The 21,315-nt window shown below is 69.3% G+C and overlaps 1 protein-coding gene across 1 annotated transcript; it reads right to left on the reverse strand.

The window, feature by feature from the left end:
• Positions 1–318: 318 nt before the first annotated feature.
• Positions 319–20,825, reverse strand: ADAMTS7 (ADAM metallopeptidase with thrombospondin type 1 motif 7). Its single transcript, XM_047101114.1, has 18 exons — positions 20,790–20,825; positions 20,016–20,050; positions 17,709–17,853; positions 16,651–16,743; positions 16,191–16,336; positions 15,936–16,105; positions 15,640–15,773; positions 14,686–14,806; positions 13,405–13,649; positions 12,662–12,803; positions 10,600–10,726; positions 9,417–9,630; positions 7,875–9,140; positions 6,995–7,147; positions 6,557–6,730; positions 6,317–6,463; positions 2,776–2,938; positions 319–675 (listed from the first exon to the last, which is right to left on the reverse strand). The coding sequence occupies exons 1-18, from the start codon at positions 20,823–20,825 to the stop codon at positions 518–520; spliced, it is 3,669 nt and encodes a 1,222-aa protein (XP_046957070.1). The 3' UTR covers positions 319–517.
• Positions 20,826–21,315: the final 490 nt, after the last annotated feature.

Genomic DNA, 21,315 nt, shown 5'->3' on the forward strand with positions numbered 1-21,315 from the left:
GCCGCTGCTGGAGACCAGAGGGCCTTACTGCTCGAGGGAGGGTGTGACCCGTTCACTGTGAAACACAGGTCTCTCCTGGAGTGGAGACGTGGGGGGTGGGCGAGCGACTTGAAGGGGCAGAAAGAGCGTGGCCCAGGACCCCCGCCCCACCCCCGCCTTTGCCAAGCTGTACTCCTGCCATAACACCTCCCAAGGAGGCCCCCGAGCACCTATTCTAGGGTTTCCCCGAGGAGCACGTGAAGGGTGGTGAGTCAGGAGGATAGAGACCAGGGGGTCTGACCTGAAATTCTCCCAATCCAAGAGGAAGTCACGCCGTGCTCGAAACCATAGTGCTCGTTTATGTATAACAATAATAACGTTCTGCAGACTGTTAAAAAAATACCTTTCTTGGGGTGAGAGATCCCTAGCCCGCCGTCAGCGGGCCGGGTTAGCACCTTTGGGGTGCAGCCCGCACTGGGGCATGAGGTCCGTGCGTCTGGGACGGTCTGTTCGTGCGGCCTGGCCTGGCTGGAGTGGGTCAGCGGCGGGCGACACGCTGATGGCCGCGGGAGGGGACCCCGTGGCCTGGTAGGGGGCAGGAGCGGCAGCACTGGGTGCGGACGGCAGGCAGCTGGCAGCGGCCCAGCAGGCGGAGGGTCTCACAGAAGCCGAAGGACAGGCGATCCCGCTCGCAGCCTGGGGTGGGGTGGGGTGGGGTGGGGTCCTCAGGAGGAGCCACACCTGCTCCCTTCCCCTCACACCTGCACCCCTCCCTCCTCCACCTGGGCTGTCCCCAGGATCAGGGTGGCCAGGAGCCTCAGGGGCTTGGCGGCCACCCCCAAGGGCTTGAGCCCTCTGGGCCCGGAGGTGCCAGTCCCCAGTTGCTGTGGCCCCATCCCACCTGCCTGCCCTCAGGGTTCCAGAAGAAAGGCCCCGAGACTCCACCCGGGACCATCTCAAAGGCTCCTGAGAAGGCAAAGAGCCTGCTGCCCCTCCCCTTCCCTGGCGTGACCTGGGCCACACAAACCCCCGAGGAGGGACGGAGGGACAGAGGGAGGCGGCAGACCGGGGCCTGGCTGGCCCTCCCGCCCTGTGCTTATCGGAGCTATTTCGGGAAGTGGTTTGCTTCCAGCCCTCCCGGCCTCGCCCCCGCTGCCACTGACGTCCCCCGGCTGCCCGGCTCGGTGCCGCAGACGCCCGGGTGCGGGAGGAGCAAGAAGGCAGCCACGCTGCGGGCCTGGGACGTCCCCCAGGCCACACAGAGGGCACGTGGCAGCAGGCTGGCTCCTCCGCCCCGACTCCTGGCCGTGGGTCTGAGCTGCGGCGTCTGCGGGCCTGCATCCTGTTCCCACTGTGCGACCTCAGGCGAGCTTCTTCACCCCTGGGGGGGCACTTCCGTCCTCTGCCAACAACCCCCACCTCCACAGACAGGCGGATGTGGGCCACGCTATGTCAGCTGCCTCACCACGGTGACCGCACACCCCGGAGTTTCCAGGCTTTCTGAACGTCCTGCCACACCAGCCCACAAACCGTCAAAACATCCTGGGGCTCCAGGATCTCGGTGTCCAAGTACCCCCAGCTGGCCTCCACCCTCAACTACTCACTTGGTCAGGAAACACCTAGCCCCCCTCCCCCCGTCGCCTCCTCGCAGCCCGCCCCCTGGCCCCCGGGACACCTGGCCAGCTTGGCTGTAGGCCCCAAAGGCCTCTGTTGCTACCCTCTCCCCCAGACAGCACGGCTGCCCGAGTGCCCCTGGCCCTGAGCCCAAGCGTGAAGGGCAGGAAGGAGCTGGGGCCCGGGCTGCGTGCAGCAGGGGCCGTGAGCTGCTGCTGAGTAGATGCTGGGGGTCAGGGCGGGTGGCGTCTCCGCTGGGCCTTGAGGCTGGGATTTGAGGAGGCCAGACCGCCCCTCGCAGCGGCCTGGGTGGAACTGCCCAAGGGAGCAGCCGGGGTGGGGGGCACAGCCCGGAGGCCCCGAATGCCAGCCTGAGCACCGCACACTGTCCTATGTCCCGGGGGGGGGGGGGGCGGGCAGCTGACGGGCACAGAAGCAGCTGGGCTCTCCTCCTGACCCCCCGGGTGCAGTGGCGGCAGCAGCTGACGGGGACCGGGCAGCAGAGAGAGAGAGGGCCGCCCTCCCCCGCCCGGGACCTGGCTTCTGCTCTACCCACCCCGTCCCCGAGCACGGGGGCCCTCGGCCCCTCTATGCACCGGGAAGAGGGGCCCGAGGCCGCACGGCCGGTGAGGAGCCCGGTCTCCCGTGCTCGGCACAGCTCGGGCCGCCGGGGCTGCCGGAAGGCGGCTGTGCGCCCGCGTGTGTGCAGAGCCACCTCTGGCCGGGCCCGCCTCCAGCAGGACGCAGCTGGCCGGGAAGCAGCCAGCAGGACCCTGGAAGGGAGGCGGCTGTGTGTGACTGCACCGCCACCCTCCTCCAGCCCGGGGCGGGGGGGCGGGGGGCTCAGCCAGAGCCGGGGCTCCACCGTCCCAGGGACGTCCCTGGCCTCACTCGGCAGGTGACCGAGACCCAGAGGAAGGAGGAGCTTGCTCCAGGCCACAAGGCAACTTGGGGGCCAGGTCGGCCGCCGCCCCTCTTCCTGTGCCAGAGGGAGCCGCCCGCGGGGTGCGGTGGGCCGGACCCCCTTGCCTCCGACCCTCGCCCGGCCCCGGCTCCTGCCTGGTACCCGCGGCCTCACCGTTCTCAGCCAGCCAGTGCCGTGGGGGCGGCAGCTGGACGGAGGGTCCCGTCTCCCTCGTGCCCCGTCCCACCCCAGCACAGCCACCGCAAGGAAGCACTCACGTGGAGCCTCGCCGAGCTCACAGTCTTGGGTGCCGCACGGCCGGGAGCTCTCGGGCCAGGCCTCGTGGCCACACTGGTCACTGTCCTCCTCGGGCAGCCCGGTCTGGGTGTTGACACACCTGACCAGGCGTCTCTGCACACCGCCACCGCAGGGGGCCGAGCACTGTGGGGGGGGGAGGGGGGCAGAGATGAGGGGCCGAGCACTGTGGGGGGAGGAGGGGGCAGGGGTGAGGGGCCGAGCACTGTGGCGGGGGGAGGGGGCAGGGGTGAAGGGCCGAGCACTGTGGGGGGAGGAGGGGGCAGGGGTGAGGGGCCGAGCACTGTGGCGGGGGGAGGGGGCAGGGGTGAAGGGCCGAGCACTGTGGGGGGAGGAGGGGGCAGGGGTGAGGGGCCGAGCACTGTGGGGGGGGAGGGGGCAGGGGTGAGGGGCCGAGCACTGTGGGGGGAGGAGGGGGCAGGGGTGAGGGGCCGAGCACTGTGGGGGGAGGAGGGGGCAGGGGTGAGGGGCCGAGCACTGTGGGGGGGGAGGGGGCAGGGGTGAGGGGCCGAGCACTGTAGGGGAGCAGAGATGAGGGGGATGAGCACTGTGGGGGTGGTCAGAGGTGAGGGGTTGCGCACTGAGGGGGGGCAGATTGAGGGGTTGAGCACTGTGGGGGTGTCAGAGTTGAGCTGAGCACTGAGGGGGGGGCAGAGGTAGGGGCCTGAGCACTGTGGGGGGGGACAGAGGTGAGGGGGCCGAGCACTGTGCGGGGGGGCAGAGGTAGGGGCCTGAGCACTGTGCGGGGGCAGAGGTGAGGGGGTTGAGCACTGTGGGGGGGCAGAGGTGAGGGGGCTGAGCGCTGTGGGGGGGGCAGAGGTGAGGGGCTGAGCGCTGTGGGGGGGGGCAGAGGTGAGGGGCTGAGCGCTGTGGGGGGGGGCAGAGGTGAGGGGCTGAGCACTGTGGGTGGGACAGAGGTGAAGGGATGAGCACTGTGGGGGTGGTCAGAGGTGAGGGGTTGTGCACTGAGGGGGGGCAGATTGAGGGGTTGAGCACTGTGGGGGTGTCAGAGTTGAGCTGAGCGCTGTGGGGGGGGCAGAGGTGAGGGGCTGAGCGCTGTGGCGGGGGCAGAGGTGAGGGGCTGAGCGCTGTGGGGGGGGCAGAGGTGAGGGGGCTGAGCGCTGTGGGTGGGACAGAGGTGACGGGCTGAGCGCTGTGGGGGGGGGCAGAGGTGACGGGCTGAGCGCTGTGGGGGGGGGCAGAGGTGACGGGATGAGCGCTGTGGGGGGGGGGCAGAGGTGACGGGATGAGCGCTGTGGGGGGGGCAGAGGTGACGGGATGAGCGCTGTGGGGGGGGCAGAGGTGACGGGATGAGCGCTGTGGGGGGGGCAGAGGTGACGGGATGAGCACTGTGGGGGGGGCAGAGGTGACGGGATGAGCACTGTGGGGGGGGCAGAGGTGACGGGATGAGCACTGTGGGGGGGGGCAGAGGTGACGGGATGAGCACTGTGGGGGGGGCAGAGGTGACGGGATGAGCACTGTGGGGGGGGGCAGAGGTGACGGGATGAGCACTGTGGGGGGGGGCAGAGGTGACGGGATGAGCACTGTGGGGGGGGCAGAGGTGACGGGATGAGCACTGTGGGGGGGGCAGAGGTGACGGGATGAGCACTGTGGGGGGGGGCAGAGGTGACGGGATGAGCACTGGGGGGGGGCAGAGGTGACGGGATGAGCACTGTGGGGGGGGGCAGAGGTGACGGGATGAGCACTGTGGGGGGGGGCAGAGGTGACGGGATGAGCACTGTGGGGGGGGGCAGAGGTGACGGGATGAGCACTGTGGGGGGGGGCAGAGGTGACGGGATGAGCACTGTGGGGGGGGGCAGAGGTGACGGGATGAGCACTGTGGGGGGGGGCAGAGGTGACGGGATGAGCACTGTGGGGGGGGGCAGAGGTGACGGGATGAGCACTGTGGGGGGGGGCAGAGGTGACGGGATGAGCACTGTGGGGGGGGGCAGAGGTGACGGGATGAGCACTGTGGGGGGGGGCAGAGGTGACGGGATGAGCACTGTGGGGGGGGGCAGAGGTGACGGGAAGAGCACTGTGGGGGGGGGCAGAGGTGACGGGATGAGCACTGTGGGGGGGGGCAGAGGTGACGGGATGAGCACTGTGGGGGGGGGCAGAGGTGACGGGATGAGCACTGTGGGGGGGGGCAGAGGTGACGGGATGAGCACTGTGGGGGGGGGGCAGAGGTGACGGGATGAGCACTGTGGGGGGGGGCAGAGGTGACGGGATGAGCACTGTGGGGGGGGGCAGAGGTGACGGGATGAGCACTGTGGGGGGGGGCAGAGGTGACGGGATGAGCACTGTGGGGGGGGGCAGAGGTGACGGGATGAGCACTGTGGGGGGGGCAGAGGTGACGGGAATGAGCACTGTGGGGGGGGGCAGAGGTGACGGGATGAGCACTGTGGGGGGGGGCAGAGGTGACGGGATGAGCACTGTGGGGGGGGGGCAGAGGTGACGGGATGAGCACTGTGGGGGGGGCAGAGGTGACGGGATGAGCACTGTGGGGGGGGGCAGAGGTGACGGGATGAGCACTGTGGGGGGGGGCAGAGGTGACGGGATGAGCACTGTGGGGGGGGGCAGAGGTGACGGGATGAGCACTGTGGGGGGGGGCAGAGGTGACGGGATGAGCACTGTGGGGGGGGGCAGAGGTGACGGGATGAGCACTGTGGGGGGGGCAGAGGTGACGGGATGAGCACTGTGGGGGGGGGCAGAGGTGACGGGATGAGCACTGTGGGGGGGGGCAGAGGTGACGGGATGAGCACTGTGGGGGGGGGCAGAGGTGAGGGGGGAGGAGGGGCGTCGCCTGGAGCCAGTCCCTGCACCTGACGGCCCCCCCCATGCCCCCTCAGAGCCCACCTGGCATTCACCTGCAGGAGGTACACCTGCGTGGAGGCCAGGGCCAGAGCCAGGGCCCGGAGGACCCACCATGGCCCCGGGCAGCGCGGTGGGGGAGGGGGGGAGGCAGAAAGTTTCTCAAGGGGAGCCCTCCGTCCGGAGTCGGGCTTTATTCTGATTTGTTAGGGTCTGAGGTTGTAAAAAACCCTACAAACAGGTTTCATCTCTGCCACTCGGTGCCAGGCCCTGGGCTGAGGGCCTCATCGTGTTAACCCTCACACCCCGCCGTCGAAGACGAAGAAACAGCGGCCCAGCAAGGCAGAGCCACCGGCCCAGAGTCACTGGGTGGCCGGAGGTGCTGCAACCCCCGAGCTGCCCCCCGCCGGCCCCTCCTCCACCCCAGCTGCCGCCTAGGCCTCTGCTCGGGTCCCTGAAGGCTCACGGCTTCCGTTGCCGCCCCCCTGCGTCGGGTGCTCCCCTCGGGCCTCACCCCCAGAGTCCTCCGCGCCAGAGGACCCGCCCGGTCCTCTTCCTCTCTCCCCAGCAGCAGGGCGGGGACCTTGTGTGGCCACCGCCCGCATCTGCGGTGACCAGAAGGAACGCCTGGGGCGGAGGACCGAGCGGTGGCTGCCGGGCACCTGTCCCGCCCCTCCTCCGCGTGCGGCTCACCTGGCCCCAGGGCCCCACCACCCACTTGGTACAGGGCTGGGTGTTGCAGGACCGCGTGCTGTTGGGTCTCAGGGCCTCCTCGCAGAGGCCCGGCTCCGGGCAGGTCACCAGACGCCGCTGCTCGCCACCGCCACAAGCCTCTGAGCACTAGGAGGGCGCGACGGCAGGGAACGGGCTGAGGGCGCTTCTAGGGGCCGAGGCCACCCCCACCCCTGCCCCGCCCCGGCCCCCAGGCCTCACCTCTCTCCAGGAAGAGACGTACCAGCTGAGGCAGGGCTGGGCGCCGCAGGGACGGCGGGCCGGTGGCATGGCCGGCCCCGGCTGGCAGTGGAAGGGCCGCAGAGGCCGGAGGTCCTGCGTGTCCACGCACTGCACGTCCCGCGTCGAGGACCCTCCGCCACAGCTGCGGGAGCACTGCGGGCCGAGCAGCACGGGTGAGCGTACCCCACGCACATGCGCACGCGGCCCGCGGAACCCCATCCTCCGCCCGGCCCGGGGCAGGTGGACAGAGTGCAACGTAGAGCGGGTGACGATGAGGTCCCGAGGGTGACGGCAGGTACGGGGGGGGAGGGGGGGGGCGGTGCTGGGGCAGGTCACAGGGAACCGAGAAGGGACCAGGCAGGGGACCGGATGAGCACAGGACGGCAGCCGGGAGCCTCCCACCCCAGGCCCGCGTACCTTACTCCAGTTGCCCGCATGCCAGGCGGCACACGGCCTCAGGTGGCAGTGGCGGGCGGGCTGGGGCCGGCCCTCGGGGGCACAGTCGTCCTCCCGGCCCGAACTGCAGCGCACGGGCCTCCACACGGCACCCAGGCCGCAGGTGGTGGAGCACTGGGGACCAGGGCATGGGCCGTGAGGGCGGGCAGATCCCCAGCCAGGGGCTGCCCATCCAGGTGGGGGGCGGGGACCCTGGTGCAGCCAGGGCCTCAGTCTCCCCCTCTGCAGAGGGGGGCTCTCCACCCACCTCCCAAGAAGACCGTGCGTGAGGACCAAAAGTCACAAGCCACGGTCTGTGCCCACAGGGGACGCACGAGGTGACCCAGCCGTCGTGACCAGGCTCACTGCTCCCCAGAGTCACGGAGGAAGGGAGTCTGGATTCCCGTCTCTGCCTGTCCCTCCCCACCCAGGATGAGGGGTCTGAACAGAACTGAACAGTGACACTGGGGGGGGGCACCTGCCAGCTTCTTCCTGTCAAGTTCAGACCCTCGCCGGCCTGAGCGGGGAGGGGCCGCGGGGGGCAGGGGGCTATGGCCGCCCCGTCCAGGGAGCTTGCCAGCCGGGTGTGAGGGACGCTGCCCCCGGCTGCCCCCATCTGTGCTACCTGCCCTCCCGGCGGACCCCCGTGCCACTGGGGGCCTCTGGGGACTCCAGGGATGGGCGCCTCCCCGGACACCTCACCACTCAGACAAGAAACGGGCCTGATGGGGTGGACTGCCCCCGGGGGCACACGGAGGGCGTGACCTGAGACATTTCCCGCCCCCCCCCCCCCCCCCCCCCGCACAGGCAGGGTTTGGTCCCCGGGTCCCAGAGGAGGAGATAGAGGTGGTGAGGCCCCTACCTCACTCCAGTTGCCCACTTCCCAGCTGGCATTCCCAGCGGGGGGCAGGTGCACGGCCAGGCTGGGGTCTGGCTGGGCCTCAGGGATGATGCTGCCATTGGCCGAGCCGTCCTGAGCTGGTGTGAACACCACGGAACCAGGGGACTCGGGGCCCACAAGTCCTGGGCCCGGGGCCGGCAGGAGGAAGGCTCCTGGTGCTGCCGGGGTCCAAGGGGTGGGAGGCCCCGGCTCCAGGGTGCCGTCCCCGTCCCGGGTCTCTGGCTGAGCGACCGGCGGAGGAGGAGGGGCAGGAGCCCCCCCAGTGCTGGGCCACAGCTCACTGTCCGCAGGCCCCAGGCCACCGTTCAGAGTTGGCTCCCAGGCCACAGTCCCAGCTGTCCACAGCGATCCTGCGTCGGGACTGGGGGAGGAGTGGCTGGGGCCCGTGGCGGGTGAGGCGGGTGGGGTGGGGTGGGGCCCTTGGGGGGGGCCGGTACCCTCCTCCTCGGACAGCTCGTTGGTCCTCTCCCACCACGGAGGGGACGTCCAGCTCTGGCTGTCTTCCCCTCCCAGGACTCTGTTTTGGCTCCCAGGGGCAGCCGGTTTCTCCGTGCCACCGGCTGGAGTGGGGGGCCGGGGCAAGCTGGGGAGCCCAGAGTCTGGGGCCTCGACAGGGGTGTCTTCCTCAGGCAAGAAATTGACCAGGGGGTCCCCGGGGGTCTGCTCTGAGGGTGGGGGCGGGGAGAGGCCAGCCTGGCCGGGCCAAGGGGCAGGCGACCCGCCTCCCGGCGTCCCAGGAAGCTCTGAGGCCGGCAGGGGGGTGGCTGTGGGGGGCTCAGCGGGACCGCTCAGGGGCGGGGGTGTCCGGTCCCCCGCACCTGCCAGGTCTGGGGCGGGGTCCTCCAAGGGCCCGTAAGAGAGGTCCTCATGGAAGTTAATGAAATTGTAGTCGTAGTAGAAATCGTCAACGAACACGGGCCCCGGCGGGCCCAGCCCAGGGTCCTCCTCGATGGCGTTGCCCACGCCGGTCGGCTCGGGTGACGAGGGGGGCGGGGGGCGGGGGGCCAGGCGCGGGGGGATGAAGTCGATCTCGTTGAGGAACTCGTGGCTGGAGGAGGAGCCGCTGCCCGAGCCTTCGGGGCCCAGCACGTCCAGGGTCCGCGGACAGGGCGGCAGAGAGCAGGTAGCCTTGCCGGCCGGCCGCCGCGCCTCGTCACAGGGGACGCCGGTGTCGTTGGTGCAGAGGACGCTTCGGAGCCGGGCGCCATCCCCGCACGTAGCCGAGCACTGGAGAGGAGGCCGGAGAGAGGGGCTCGGGCCAGGGGAGGTCAGGGCCCAGGGCGCCCTGCCTGCTGGCCGAGGGCAGAGCGGGAGGCCTCAGCCAGCCGACTCTGGGCCTGTCCAGCCCCAGACCGTGGCGTGCGGTGGTGGCTCTCCAGGGCAGCCTAGTCCCCGAGGCTTCGGGGGACGCCCCCACCGCCCTCCCACCGTGAGGCCCGCCAGGAAGGGCCCCCTGAAGACCGATGGTGGAGCTGGGGGCGGGCCCCCCATCCTGACACTCACCTGAGACCAGTTCCCCACGGCCCAGGTGGCGGGGCAGGGCACCTCACGGTTACAAGGACTTTCGGCAGGGGGCCGGGGGAGGTGCTCGCAGGCAGGCGGCTGCAGGGCCCTCTGCTCATCCGGCCCCACACCGCGGATGCAGAGCACAGAGCGGCGGGAGAGGCCCGCGGGCCCGCAGGAGTGGGAACACGCCTGCCACTCCCCTGCCCACCACCTGTGAGGCACACGGGCCACATCAGCAGAGCCTGGCCGCGCTCCCAGGCACTGGGGGTGCAGGCGGGGTGGGGTGGGTTGGGGCCCAGGGACAATCTCCCAGGCATTCGGGGTGCAGGCGGGGTGGGGTGGGTTGGGGCCCAGGGACAATCTCCCAGGCATTCGGGGTGCAGGCAGGTCGGGTCAGGACGCAGGGGACAATCTCCCAGGCACTCGGGGTGCAGGTGGGTCAGGACGCAGGGGACAATCTCCCAGGCACTCGGGGTGCAGGCTGGTCGGGTCAGGGCCCAGGGGACAATCTCCCAGGCACTCGGGGTGCAGGCGGGTCAGGTCAGGGCCCAGGGGACAATCTCCCAGGCACTCGGGGTGCAGGCGGGTCGGGTCAGGACGCAGGGGACAATCTCCCAGGCACTCGGGGTGCAGGCGGGTCGGGTCAGGGCCCAGGGGACAATCTCCCAGGCACTCGGGGTGCAGGTGGGTCAGGACGCAGGGGACAATCTCCCAGGCACTCGGGGTGCAGGCTGGTCGGGTCAGGGCCCAGGGGACAATCTCCCAGGCACTCGGGGTGCAGGCGGGTCGGGTCAGGACGCAGGGGACAATCTCCCAGGCACTTGGGGTGCAGGCGGGTCAGGTCAGGGCCCAGGGGACAATCTCCCAGGCACTCGGGGTGCAGGCGGGTCGGGTCAGGGCCCAGGGGACAATCTCCCAGGCACTCGGGGTGCAGGCTGGTTGGGTCAGGGCCCAGGGGACAATCTCCCAGAGCTGCAAGCCCCGAAGCCCAGTGACAGGACCTCCCCGGGGGGCTGGGCAAGACCCAAACCCTAGTGACCAGGGACATCCTAGGCCAGCTGCTCCAGGCTGGGGTGGTGGTGGCCACGACCTGGGCCTTTAGCCCCACTCCCTCAGCCCCTCCTGTGGGCCCAGGATGCGGGGTCTGTGGCAGGGCCAGGAGCGGTCAGGGCGGGCTCACCGGGCAGGGCACGGCTCCTCGCTGCACTGCCTGTGGCGGTCATCAGGCCGGACCAGGGGGTCACAGTGTCTCTCGTCCACGGGCCCCACCTGTCGCTCGGTACAGTGCACGGTCTGCCTCTGCATACCTGGGGGGCCGCGGGGGCTCAGCCTGGGCCCGGCCCCCAGGGTGCCCCCTGCCCGGGCTGCCCCGCACCCAGAGACAAGGCCACACCCGCTCCTCTAGAACCCTCCCAGAACAAGGCCTCCGCCTCCACCCCTAGATGGGGACCAGAGCGTGGAGGTTCGTGGCGTTGAGGGCCCAGCCCCTTGGCGTCCTAGCTGGGAGGCTTGGGCGGCTCACCTGGCCTCTCTGAACCTCCGTGTATTTATCTGTAAGTGGGAGGAAGAGTAACACCCGCCTCGAAGCCAGGGTGTGAGGACAACACGTGGTCGTGCAAACCCAGCCTCCCCTCCCAGCAGGGTCAGCGCTCAGAAAAGGCGGAGCGAGGCCACTCACCAGACCCCCGAACAGACATTCCTCTCCAGCCCGCCTTTGTCACTGTTCCTGTCCCCCAGCCACCACCTGCCTCTGGGCCTTTGCACGACTGTACCCTTCCCCTCGGACACGTACCCCACACTGTCTCCAGTGGTGGGACCGTCCAGCAGGCCCTGCCTTCCCCTGCTTCCCTCACAGGCCAGAAGACCAGGTCTCCTTGGCCTGAGCCTTCCGTCCTGTCCACTCCTCCTCCCCTAACAGAATTCTGGTTCTCTGCGAGGACCTGCTAAGAACACTCCCCATGGGAGTTCCCGTGTGCGAGGGAAGGACACAGGGAGAAAGGACACGAGTCTCTCCCCTGGGGGTCAGCCCCTCGCCCCTTCCTTCTTCCTGCCTGGACCCCGAGAAGGGGGAGGGCGGGGCTACCTTGACACACGTGAGGGGAACACTCGGATGGGGAGAGAGGCCCTGGGTCCCTAAGGCCACCCCGAGCCACCTGCACTGGTGCTCCAGCTGGCACCCCACGACCTGCAGCGCCACACGCCCCTCAGCCGCCCACCTGTGGAGCGGCCGTCCGCTGACCCCCAGGGCCCGGTCTAACGGGTTTGCGGTCACGTTTGTAAACGTCAAGACGCTCTATGGGACAGGATACTTTTTAAGAGCTTTTGAAAATTTCTGCCAGGTTTCCGTGTGTCGGTTTCCACTTTATCGTCACACAAGGTTTTTAAGGAATGTGTGAGGGGTACCTGGGTGGCTGAGTCGATGAAGTGTCCAATTTTTTATTCGGCTCAGGTCATGATCTCGTGGCTCGTGGGTTTGAGCCCCGAGTCGGGCTCTGCGTGGACAGCGTGGACCCTGCTTGGGATTCTCCCTCTCCCCCCACCCCCTCTCTGCCCCTCCCTGACTCGTGCTGTCTCTCAAAACAAAAAACTGAAAACTAAAAAGGAACGAGCAGGCGTCTGTCCCAGACTCCTGGTGCTGAGATCCCTGGACACTGAGGGGCACTGGGGGTGACGAGCCGCGGGGAACAGGGGTCAGCGACACTGTCACACGTCTCACAGAGTTGGAAGGAATGAGTGCGTGTGGGGAACGGGCCACGGGGCCCGGAGGCTCAGAGCGGGGGTGGGGACACGCTGGTGGTCCTGGCTCCCTCCTCCCCACCTCTCCTCCTCCTCCCGATCCCCCCTGCGAAGCCCCTCCTGGGGCAGCAGCCAGGGGGCACCAGGCTCTGGGCCGCCCAGGAAGGAGCCGCAAAGCCCGTCTGCAGCAGGAGGTGGAGGAAGGAGCCCACGGAAGACTGTGAGGATGAGAGTCCGGTGTCCGGCGTGGGACAGAAGCACCGGTGAGGGGCCTGCCGAGCAGCGAGAACGAAGGAAGGGGCAGCCGGCGCGTCTCTGGGGACACAGTGCCAGCAGCTGAGACACACCGGGCGCTCAGCCCGTGTCCGACCTGTGCCGGCCTCTCCCCCGAAGGACCCAGGGACAGGGCTGCCGGCGGCCCCGCTCTGGACACGGGGGCCCGAGAACCACACGTAAGCAGCCAGCCGGAGGCTGAAGCCGGGCACCGCGCCCACCCCTTTCCTCACCTGTGCCACAGGTGACCGTGCACTGGCTCCAGGGCCCGTAGCTCCAGGAGAACTCGGGCGGCTGGCCGTGGCCGTGGCCATCCTCCTCCCTGTGGATGGTGTACTCGTAGCGCACCCCGGGGTTGCTCTCCTGGAACAGCAGCTAAGGCGGGTGGGCAAGGGGCCCCGTGAGCACGAGGCGTCCCCACCGCCCACCCAGGGCCCCACGAGCACGAGGTGTCCCCACCACCCACCTGGGGCCACGAGCACGAGGCGTCCCCACCGCCCACCCGGGGCCATGAGCACGAGGCGTCCCCACCGCCCACCCGGGGCCATGAGCACGAGGCGTCCCCACTGCCCACCCGGGGCCCCACGAGCACGAGGTGGCCCCACCACCCACATGGGGCCACGAGCACGAGGTGGCCCCATGAGCACGAGGCGTCCCCACCGCCCACCCAGGGCCATGAGCACGAGGCGTCCCCACCGCCCACCCGGGGCCACGAGCGCGAGGCGTCCTGCCACCTGCCCAGAGCGATCACTGGAAGGGACCCAGCCCCAGCCACCTCTGGGACCTGGCGCTACGACGTGGGGCTACGACGTGGGGCTACGACGTGGGGCTACGACGTGGGGCTACGACGTGGGGCTGTCCTAGAGACGGGGGAAGGGAGGCGGAGGCCCAGGGCCCTGTCTCGCCACGGGGCAGGCGGTGCTGGGCCCCCGGGGCCCGGCTCTTGCCCCCACCCCGGGCCTCAGGAGGCAGGCACCTGAATCCAGACGGGCTCGTCGGTAGGGCCGGGGGCCGTGAGGTTCTCCCAGTTGCCTGTGCGCGCATACGTGAAGGTGGTGCCCGCCACCGGGTAGTCCCCGCCCCACTGGATGGTCCAGCCCCCGTTGAGGAAGTACTTGTGAGGGTCCTCGCTCCGCAGGGCCAGGAAGTTGGCGGCCTCAGCCACCTCCTCGATGCGGATCTCACGGGCGCCAGCCGGGATCAGCCCCACGTCCACGTACCCTGTTGGCCAGGGGGTGTACAGACGCGAAGAGGCTCGCCGTCCCCTTCCCTCGCCCCCTTCCCGCTCCACCCGGCCTGCCGACGGCAAAGGTCCCACCACCAGCCCGGGGGCCCGAGCTCCTCCAGAAGGCAGAGGGTCCCACGCGTCCCAGGTCACCTGAACCTAGAGGGGACCCCCAAACCCTGCCCCCGTGACCCATGCCCCTTCACGCCTCTCCTGGATGCCTAGGCTAGCTGGGCCCTTCCCGGGGACGCCCTCCGTGCCGCCCACACAGCCCGTTCCCGTTCCTTCACTGACTCTATATGCGCTTTACCCGGTGACGCAGGGGCTGCCGTCACCCCCATCTGACCGATGAGGAAACTGAGGCCCACACAGATTAAGTAACGTGCCCGAGGGTCCTGCTGGGGTATGAATGGGGCTCCAGGGTCCGAGCGTCCTGGCCCAGCGCCCGAGGCCCCGCTCCTTACAGGTGCCTGCACAGAGATGCACCCGGGCCTTGGGGACACAGCTCTTTCCTGCGTGAATCGCTCCTCCCATCTCACCTGGGTCTTTCACGCACCAGCTAAACTCCCCCCTCCTCCAGGAAGTCTCCCCTCACCTCCCTGGGTCAGGACCTCCTTCCTCACAGCCTGCTGGGCCCCCCACAACCGCACCTGCCACACCGAAAGCTTTCGTCACCTGTCGCCGTGAGCTCCTCACCTTCAAGCCCCCCTCACCCAGCACACGCAGCCGGCACTCGCGCGGCTGAGGGGGTGGAGTTGGGGGGGGGGGGCGGCTCCCTGAAGCCTCACAAGAAGGCGGTAGCCTCTGAAGGGGCTGGCGCCACCCATAAGCCTCATCAGCCAACCCGGGGTCCCCGGGGCAGGAGGACTCCCCTGAGTACACGTCTCTGTGTCTGGGCCGAGGTGCCCGACGCCCGAGAGGACCCAGCGGGGTGGTCTCCCTGCCTCCAGTCTCTAGCCCGGGCGGGACCCTGGGGATCAGGCAGGGCTGCCGAGTTAGGAGAACCCCCCCACCCCCCCCACCCCCGCGTACCCAGGCCCTCAGACTCCTCGAAGGTCCCGCTCACGGTGTGGCAGGTGGAGCCGTTGCCGTGGCACACGCCACAGCGGTCCTCGACAGCACCCGAGTCAATCTCGAAGTCACAGCCCACGTTCTGGAACACACGGGAGGGAGGCCCCAGTGCCTGGCCACCAGCCAGCAGCCCTCCCTGGCCCCTGCCGCCAGGGTCCGCCGGGGTCCGCCGGGGTGGGAGCAGGCCCCCACTCCGCCTGTCCCCGGGCGTGACACGGGGGGATCCACGCGTGTAGCGAGGCCATGCTGAGGGGGCACGAGGTACGGGGGGGGGGGGCCTTTCACAAAGAGCTACAGCAGGCGGGGCACTGGCACCCCAGGAGCTCCCCCAGTGTGGACGAAAGTTTCCCGGAAACAGGAATCTGTATCAGAGGCCCCGGGCAAGCGTGTCCCTGCCACTCTGGGCCCCAGTGCTTCGGGTGGGGGACAGTGGCTGGGACACGGGTGGGGAAGAGGCCGGGGCTGACGCCAGAAGCGAGCATACACGCTGCCGGCATTACTGACACTCATCTGCCAGGTTCGGGGCCCTGCATGCCCCTGCAGCGGCGTCACCGAACCCGGTGAAAGGGGTGCAGAACCGGCCACTTTCTCTCTCAGAGGACACAGAGGACACCACTGCCTGGGGTCATTCAGCCAGTAGGAGGCTGACCCGGGCTCTGGCTTCCCGGCAGGGGCTGTGCAGGTGCGGGCCGAGCTTCAGAGGCTCAGACAGCAGGCAGGGAGGAGGGGAGGAGGGCCACGGTGCAGGGGCTGGGGGTGCAGGGGCTGGGGGTGCAGGGGCTGGGGGTACAAGATCCACCTGTGAGGGGCTCCAGTGCTGGTGGGGGGGGTGGCCTTTGCTGACGGGGGCCAGAGAGCGACCAGGAGGGAACCCGGGGCAGCCGGTGTGGGAGACGCCCCTCCTGTCGGGCATACCTTGCAGATGCCATTGATGCAGAGGTCGTGGCCGGGCCGGCCCTGGTGGCAGGGGGTGCCATCCACCACAGCGTCCCTGAGCTTCTCAGCAAAGTACTCGCTCGAAGGCCGGCAGTGCAGCTCACAGGGGCTGGCTGGGGGCCCAAAGGGAGAGCCGTGAGGGACAGCCGGGGCGGGCGTCGCACTGTGTGTCAGGAACGGGCTGGAGGCTCCAGGGACGGCCCGGCCCGGCTGGGGTGGGGTCCCGGCTCCTGCCACCCGCCCCCCGGCCCCTCCCCGTGGTCGGCAGGACTCACCGTCGTTGAGCACCGGCACCCAGGTGTGTAGCTGGCCCTTGTAGAGCATGGCGTCAAAGTGGCTGCACTGGACGTGGCGGAACGAGGGGCGGCCGGGGGGGCAGGCCTGCAGGTTGCACAGACGGAAGCGCTTCCGCTCGCCCACACAGTACTTGCCCTTGTACTTGGGCCTGTTGGGGGGGGGGGGGAGGCAGAGTGAGCGCACGGTGAGCGCGGTGCCGCCGCGTCCCCGGGTGGCCCCAGCCCCACACTCACACAGGCTGTGTGCACCGCCGTTCAGCACTCTGCACGCCCACACCACAGCTCCGCGAGCAGACGGACCAGGCGCTCCAGCCCGACCAGCCACCGTCCACAGCCTCAGGCCGGAAGCCGACAGGAACACACTCCCCGTTCAGACACCACTACCGAGACAGCCGACCAGGTGGAGACGCGCACCCAGGCCAGTCGGCTATCCCCGCCCTGGTGACACTGTGGCAGCTGGGGGGACGGGGCAGGCAGAGGACAAGACCAAGGAGAGAGGAGACTCCTCCCAGTGGTAGAAGCGCACAGGAACGACAGGGCCCAGGTGCCGAGACTTCCTGGTCCAGCGCGCAGGCAGGACAGGGCAGAGAGGCTGGGCTCCGAGAGCCTGAGCCAGCGTGAGCCAAGGCTGCCTGCAGAGCAGAGGCACGCTGGGAGCCCCACCCCTCCCCCCCCACCTGACACTGCCCCCTACCTTGCTCTCCCCACACCTGGTGCCGTCCACAGCTGCATCCAGCTTGGAGTGACAGGTGGTCCCCACGGAGCACCAGAGTGTGTGGCACACATTCTGCAGGGAGGACACAGGCCATGCCCTGACCCCTCCCTGCTGCCTCCACCCGCCCACCCCTCACCACCCTGCGTGGGGCTGGCACAGGGTGGGGGTCTGAAAATGGGATTCCCAGAGGGCCCTTCCCATCTTCTCCCAAACAAGGGGTGCTGGGGGCACCCGGCACTGGGGCTTGTTCAGAACGGCCTCCAGCCCCGCCCCCGCCCCTCCCCCGCCTCCCGCCCACCTCTCCAAGCCCTGCCCACACATCTCCCAGCCCCGCCTACTCCCCCGCCCAGCCTCCCGCCCACCTCTCCAAGCCCTGCCCATACATCTCCCAGCCCCGCCTACTCCCCCGCCCAGCCTCCCGCCCACACCACTTGCAGCCCCGCCCACACCTCTCCCATCTCCACCCCCTCCCCGCCCTTACCTCTCCCAGCCCCGCCTACTCCCCCGCCCAGCCTCCCACCCACACCCCTCACAGCCCCACCCACACCTCTCCCAGCTCCACCCCCTCCCCCACTTACCTCTCCCAGCCCCGCCCATACCTCTCCCAGCTCCACCCCTCACCCGCCCTCACCTCTCCCAGCCCCACCCACTCCCTTAGAAAGACCCTCACCCCCACCAAACCCGGGGTCTCTAACAAGGCTACGAAGGCCTTCACTTCGGGCAGGTCTCCCCCAGGGAGGGGGGTCTCCCCCAGGGAGGGGGGTCTCCCCCAGGGAGGGGGGTCTCCCCCAGGGAGGGGGGTCTCCCCCAGGGTTTTATTTTGCCTCTTCTAACCCAGCCCTGGGAGGTGACGGTCTCGCCCAAAGCCGCACAGTTGGCAAATGGTCCACCCAGAATTCAGAGCTGGGTGTGTAGCCCCCCAGCCCGAGGCGGATCCCACAGGCCGAGTCCCCCAGCATCACGTGTGGGGTGTGGGCCGAGCGCAGGCGCTGCAGGCTGCGGAGGGTAGCCCCGCCCCCACCTGTGCCCACACTCACGTCCATGTCCTCACAGAAGGCCGAATAGGCCCCATACTGGAGGCGGCACTGGTGGCCCACGTCGTAGAGGACCCCGGGTGGCACCGAGGGGAAGTCGATGACATCCTTGGTGGGAGCATCGTCCAAGCACAGGCCCCACCCCCGGCTGCAGAGATGGGACAGGGGACAGCCTGAGAGACCCATCAGGGAGGCCTCGGAGGGGCGGGGCGAGGGCGGGGCGAGGGCGGGGCGCGGCGGGGAGGGAAGAGCACTAAACCTGTAGGAAAACTGCAGCCTCCTCGCTCACCCCAGCCTCCCCTCCGACCTCCAGCCCAGACCCCCCCCCCCGGCCCAGCATTCGGGCCTTCCTGCTCCCTCCGGGTCTCCGGGTCTCCGGGTCTCCGGACACACTCAGGCTCCCTAACCAACTGGCCCCACCCCCAGGGCCACGGTTCCCACCCACGGTGCTCTAGCACTCTCCGGTGAGGACTGTCTCCTGGATTCCCAGCCCAGAGGCCCGGCCTCGGAAGCCTCCAGACCACCAAGCCCCCTCCTGGCCCTGCTCTCAATTCCTGCAGGCTCCACCCTCCACCCCCCCCCCCGCCTCCCCCCACCCCCGCCACCGCGTGGGGCCCCGGCCACGTCAGCGAGGGATCTGGAGAGCATCAGGCCACAGCTGATCCAGCAGCCAGCGCCTCTGACACCCCACCCCAGGCTGAGCTCTAGGGTCTCTGCGGGGGACCACAGCCTGGGAGAGCCTGGGGCAGCCCTGCCTGCCCATCACTCCCTCGTTTACTCCTGCCTTCCCCCTGGAAGCACAGGGAACCCTGATCGGCAGGCAGGCAGGCAGGCAGGCAGGGGGCACAGAGACAGAAGGTATCCCAGGCCCAGCTCGGGCCCGCTTATGCCAGCGCATCTCTCCACGGGCACCTCGTGCGCAGCTACTGCCTCTGGGGGCCAGTGACCATCCTGCTGCCCTTGCCAGGCCCACATGCTGACCAACGAGCCCAGGGCTCACTGCCATCATGCAGGAGGCAGAAAGGTGTCTGGGGGCCTCCCTCCCTCGGGGCGGCAGTGGCTGGGGAGAACTGGGGTCGGGGGTGATGGGTAGCCGGCCCGGGCAGCACGGACACCCCAGCCAGGCAGGGCAGGGGGAGGCAGAAGCCCTCCGGTGTTCCAGCCTGAGGTGCGGCGCGCCAGATGAGTGGAGGGTCCTGGTTAGGGTCAGAAGGCTGGAGGGGGTGGGTGCTGGGGTCTGGTGCGGAGGCACAGAGGAGACACCACAGGATGGGGACAGGCTGGGAGATGGACGCAGGCCAGCGCACAGGCGGGTGTGGGGAGAGGCCGGGGGCCGTCAGCCCCCGGGACCGTGGGTGAGATGCGGTGGGGGTCTGGGGTCTCCTCAGTCCCCCAGCCGGTGGCAGGCCCCAAGCTCCACCCAGAGCTGCAGTGAACACTGAGACCGGACTCCCGCTGAGGGTCCTGAGGACCCCTCCCCCCAAATCACCTGGACCATCCGTGCTAGCAGAAAACAGACCCTGTCAGGCGGGCGGTGGCAAAAGAGCAGCTGTGGGACCCAGCCCTCTGCCCCAGGTGACCACAGGCCAGGTCCTCGCTTGCTCCTCAAACACCCTGGGCAGAATCTAATCCCCTTCTCACGCACACAGGGCCCCCAGGGCAGAGCGTCACTGGCCCTGGGTCACACCGGAGAGCGGTAACGTCAGAGTCTGAGGCCAGGCCCAAGCCGCCAGTGGCCACACGCGTCCACTTGCTGGGCTGCCCGGTGCACAGCTCCTCCCCTCCGTCCATAAGCCTGACCTCAAATACTTCACCCCAATGCAAGTTCAAATCCGTGGCAGCTGAGCCCTGGCAGAGAGAAAGCAGTGTTCTGACTGCTGACCTCGGTCTGGGGCTCCCTGGGCCTGTGCCCTGGGGCAAAGCGTCAGCAGGACCCTGGGACTCCTTCTGTCCTGCAATTCAGGATATGGGCTAGGAGGGCTCACCGCCTGGGGGGAGCTCAGACCCAGCCTGGGGGCTCCTCCAACCTGCAGTCTAATTCACCCCAATGCCACACCGGGGCCACCCCCGGGCTGTTTCCTGGCTGGAACCTGCCACGTGTCAGGTCCTGTGGGCGGGGCGGCTGGAGTGACAACAGCCCATCTGGTCCGTTCTGCGTGTACGCGAGAGGCTGGGGGCGTCGGGGGACCCTCCAGCACCCAACACCAGAATCAGGGCCGCGTTCGGGCCCAAGTGCTGACGGGGAGTCGGAGCCCCGAGTGTGGCTCCCCGCCCAGCTCCAGATGTCGCGTGGCCTGGGCCGTCCCTCACCTTCCCTGGGCCTTCACACAGGAGGCTGAGGCTGCCTGTGGGACCGAAACCACAGAGGTATAAACAGCCGCACCAGCCCTCCGGCCAGCTCACCGCCAGGTTCCTCGCACGGGGGACACACACCCGCGGCTACAGGTGGGGGCCAAGAAGCATCTGGTCCGGGGCGGGGGGGAGACCCAGGGGGCCCGTGGGCGCCGCGGGGCCTCCCCCAAACCCAGGGAACACTGCCTCATCCCACTGGGCACCGTCTGTGCGTCTTTTCCTTCTGCCCCGCTCCCCGAGGGTGGAGCCCGTCCCAGCCCCCCGCAAGGACACGGCGGGCAGAGGGGCTGAGGACGGGCTGGGCCACGCCTGCCACGTGAGCCCCCCTCCTTCCAGCTTTCCTGGGCCCCCAGGCTGGGGAGGCAGGCGCGGGGGGCCGGCCTGAGGAGACGAGCCTCCACTGCGGGCGCGCCTCTCTCCGGCCACCGCCCCCCTGCAGCCCTCCTCAGTGCCCGGCCGGCCCAGGCCCCGGCCTGCTCACCCCACCCCTCGCTCCAGGCCCCAAGCCAAGTCCCTCACGCATCCCAGCAGCTGAATGTGAGCACAGAGACCCCTGTGTGTCTGTGGGTCCTGGGGGCAGGGCGCGGGGGTGGGGCGCTCCCTGGGTGGGGACCGCTGGGAACAGCCCTGGGGGAGCTACGGGGAGGGGAGCGCATCTTCCAGCCTGGCCCCTTGTTCTCTGCCCCCAAGTGGGGCAGGAGACACGCCCCTGGGGTGTTTTTCAGGCCTGACCCACATGCCCAGGCTGCTGCCCTGGTTCAGGTCCATATTCTCTGTGGCTTACAAGTGGTGATACCAGTTAGAAGCCCTGAGCGCTAACCACGTGCATGGCCACGTGCTGGACACTGACGTGTCTGCGGGCCAAACCTTCACAGCCACCCAAGAGGCAGGCCCGTCACGAGCCCCATGGAACACGTCTGTCAACACAAGGAAAAGCCGGGGCCAGAGTCCAGGCCCTAACCATCATCCACGACCCCTCTCCGCCTCCTCCCTCACCCCAGCAATGCCTCCTCCGTCGGGGGCCAGCGCCCCCCACCCCCCCCCCCCCCACACACACACACATTTAAACCCCACACTGAGCGACTTCTAGAAGAACATGGCAGATTGATCTCCACTCCCTCCCTGCAGCCCAGGACAGTAAAGGAGTAAACGAGGCAGAGGGCCACAAGGACAAAAGGCGAGGGAGAGGTGACGACGGCACGTGGAACAGGTTAGCAAAACCCGGGAGGCTGGAAAGCAGCCGGTCAAGCAGTGGCTG

Source organism: Lynx rufus, unplaced genomic scaffold, assembly GCF_022079265.1.
Source record: "Lynx rufus isolate CCGP_SWC_20201006 ecotype Redwood Valley unplaced genomic scaffold, mLynRuf1.p SCAF_57, whole genome shotgun sequence".
NCBI classification, from domain to species: Eukaryota; Metazoa; Chordata; class Mammalia; order Carnivora; family Felidae; genus Lynx; species Lynx rufus.

Coding starts and splice junctions, on each gene's coding strand:
- ADAMTS7 (XM_047101114.1), bottom strand. CDS start 20,825: ATGGACCTGAACCAGGGCAGCAGCCTGGGCATGTGG. Junction 10,727..12,661: donor CACGGTCACCTGTGGCACAG/GTGAGGAAAGGG, acceptor GCGGCCCCCCAG/GTATGCAGAGGCAGACCGTG. Junction 676..2,775: donor TGAGCTCGGCGAGGCTCCAC/GTGAGTGCTTCC, acceptor ACCCCACCCCAG/GCTGCGAGCGGGATCGCCTG.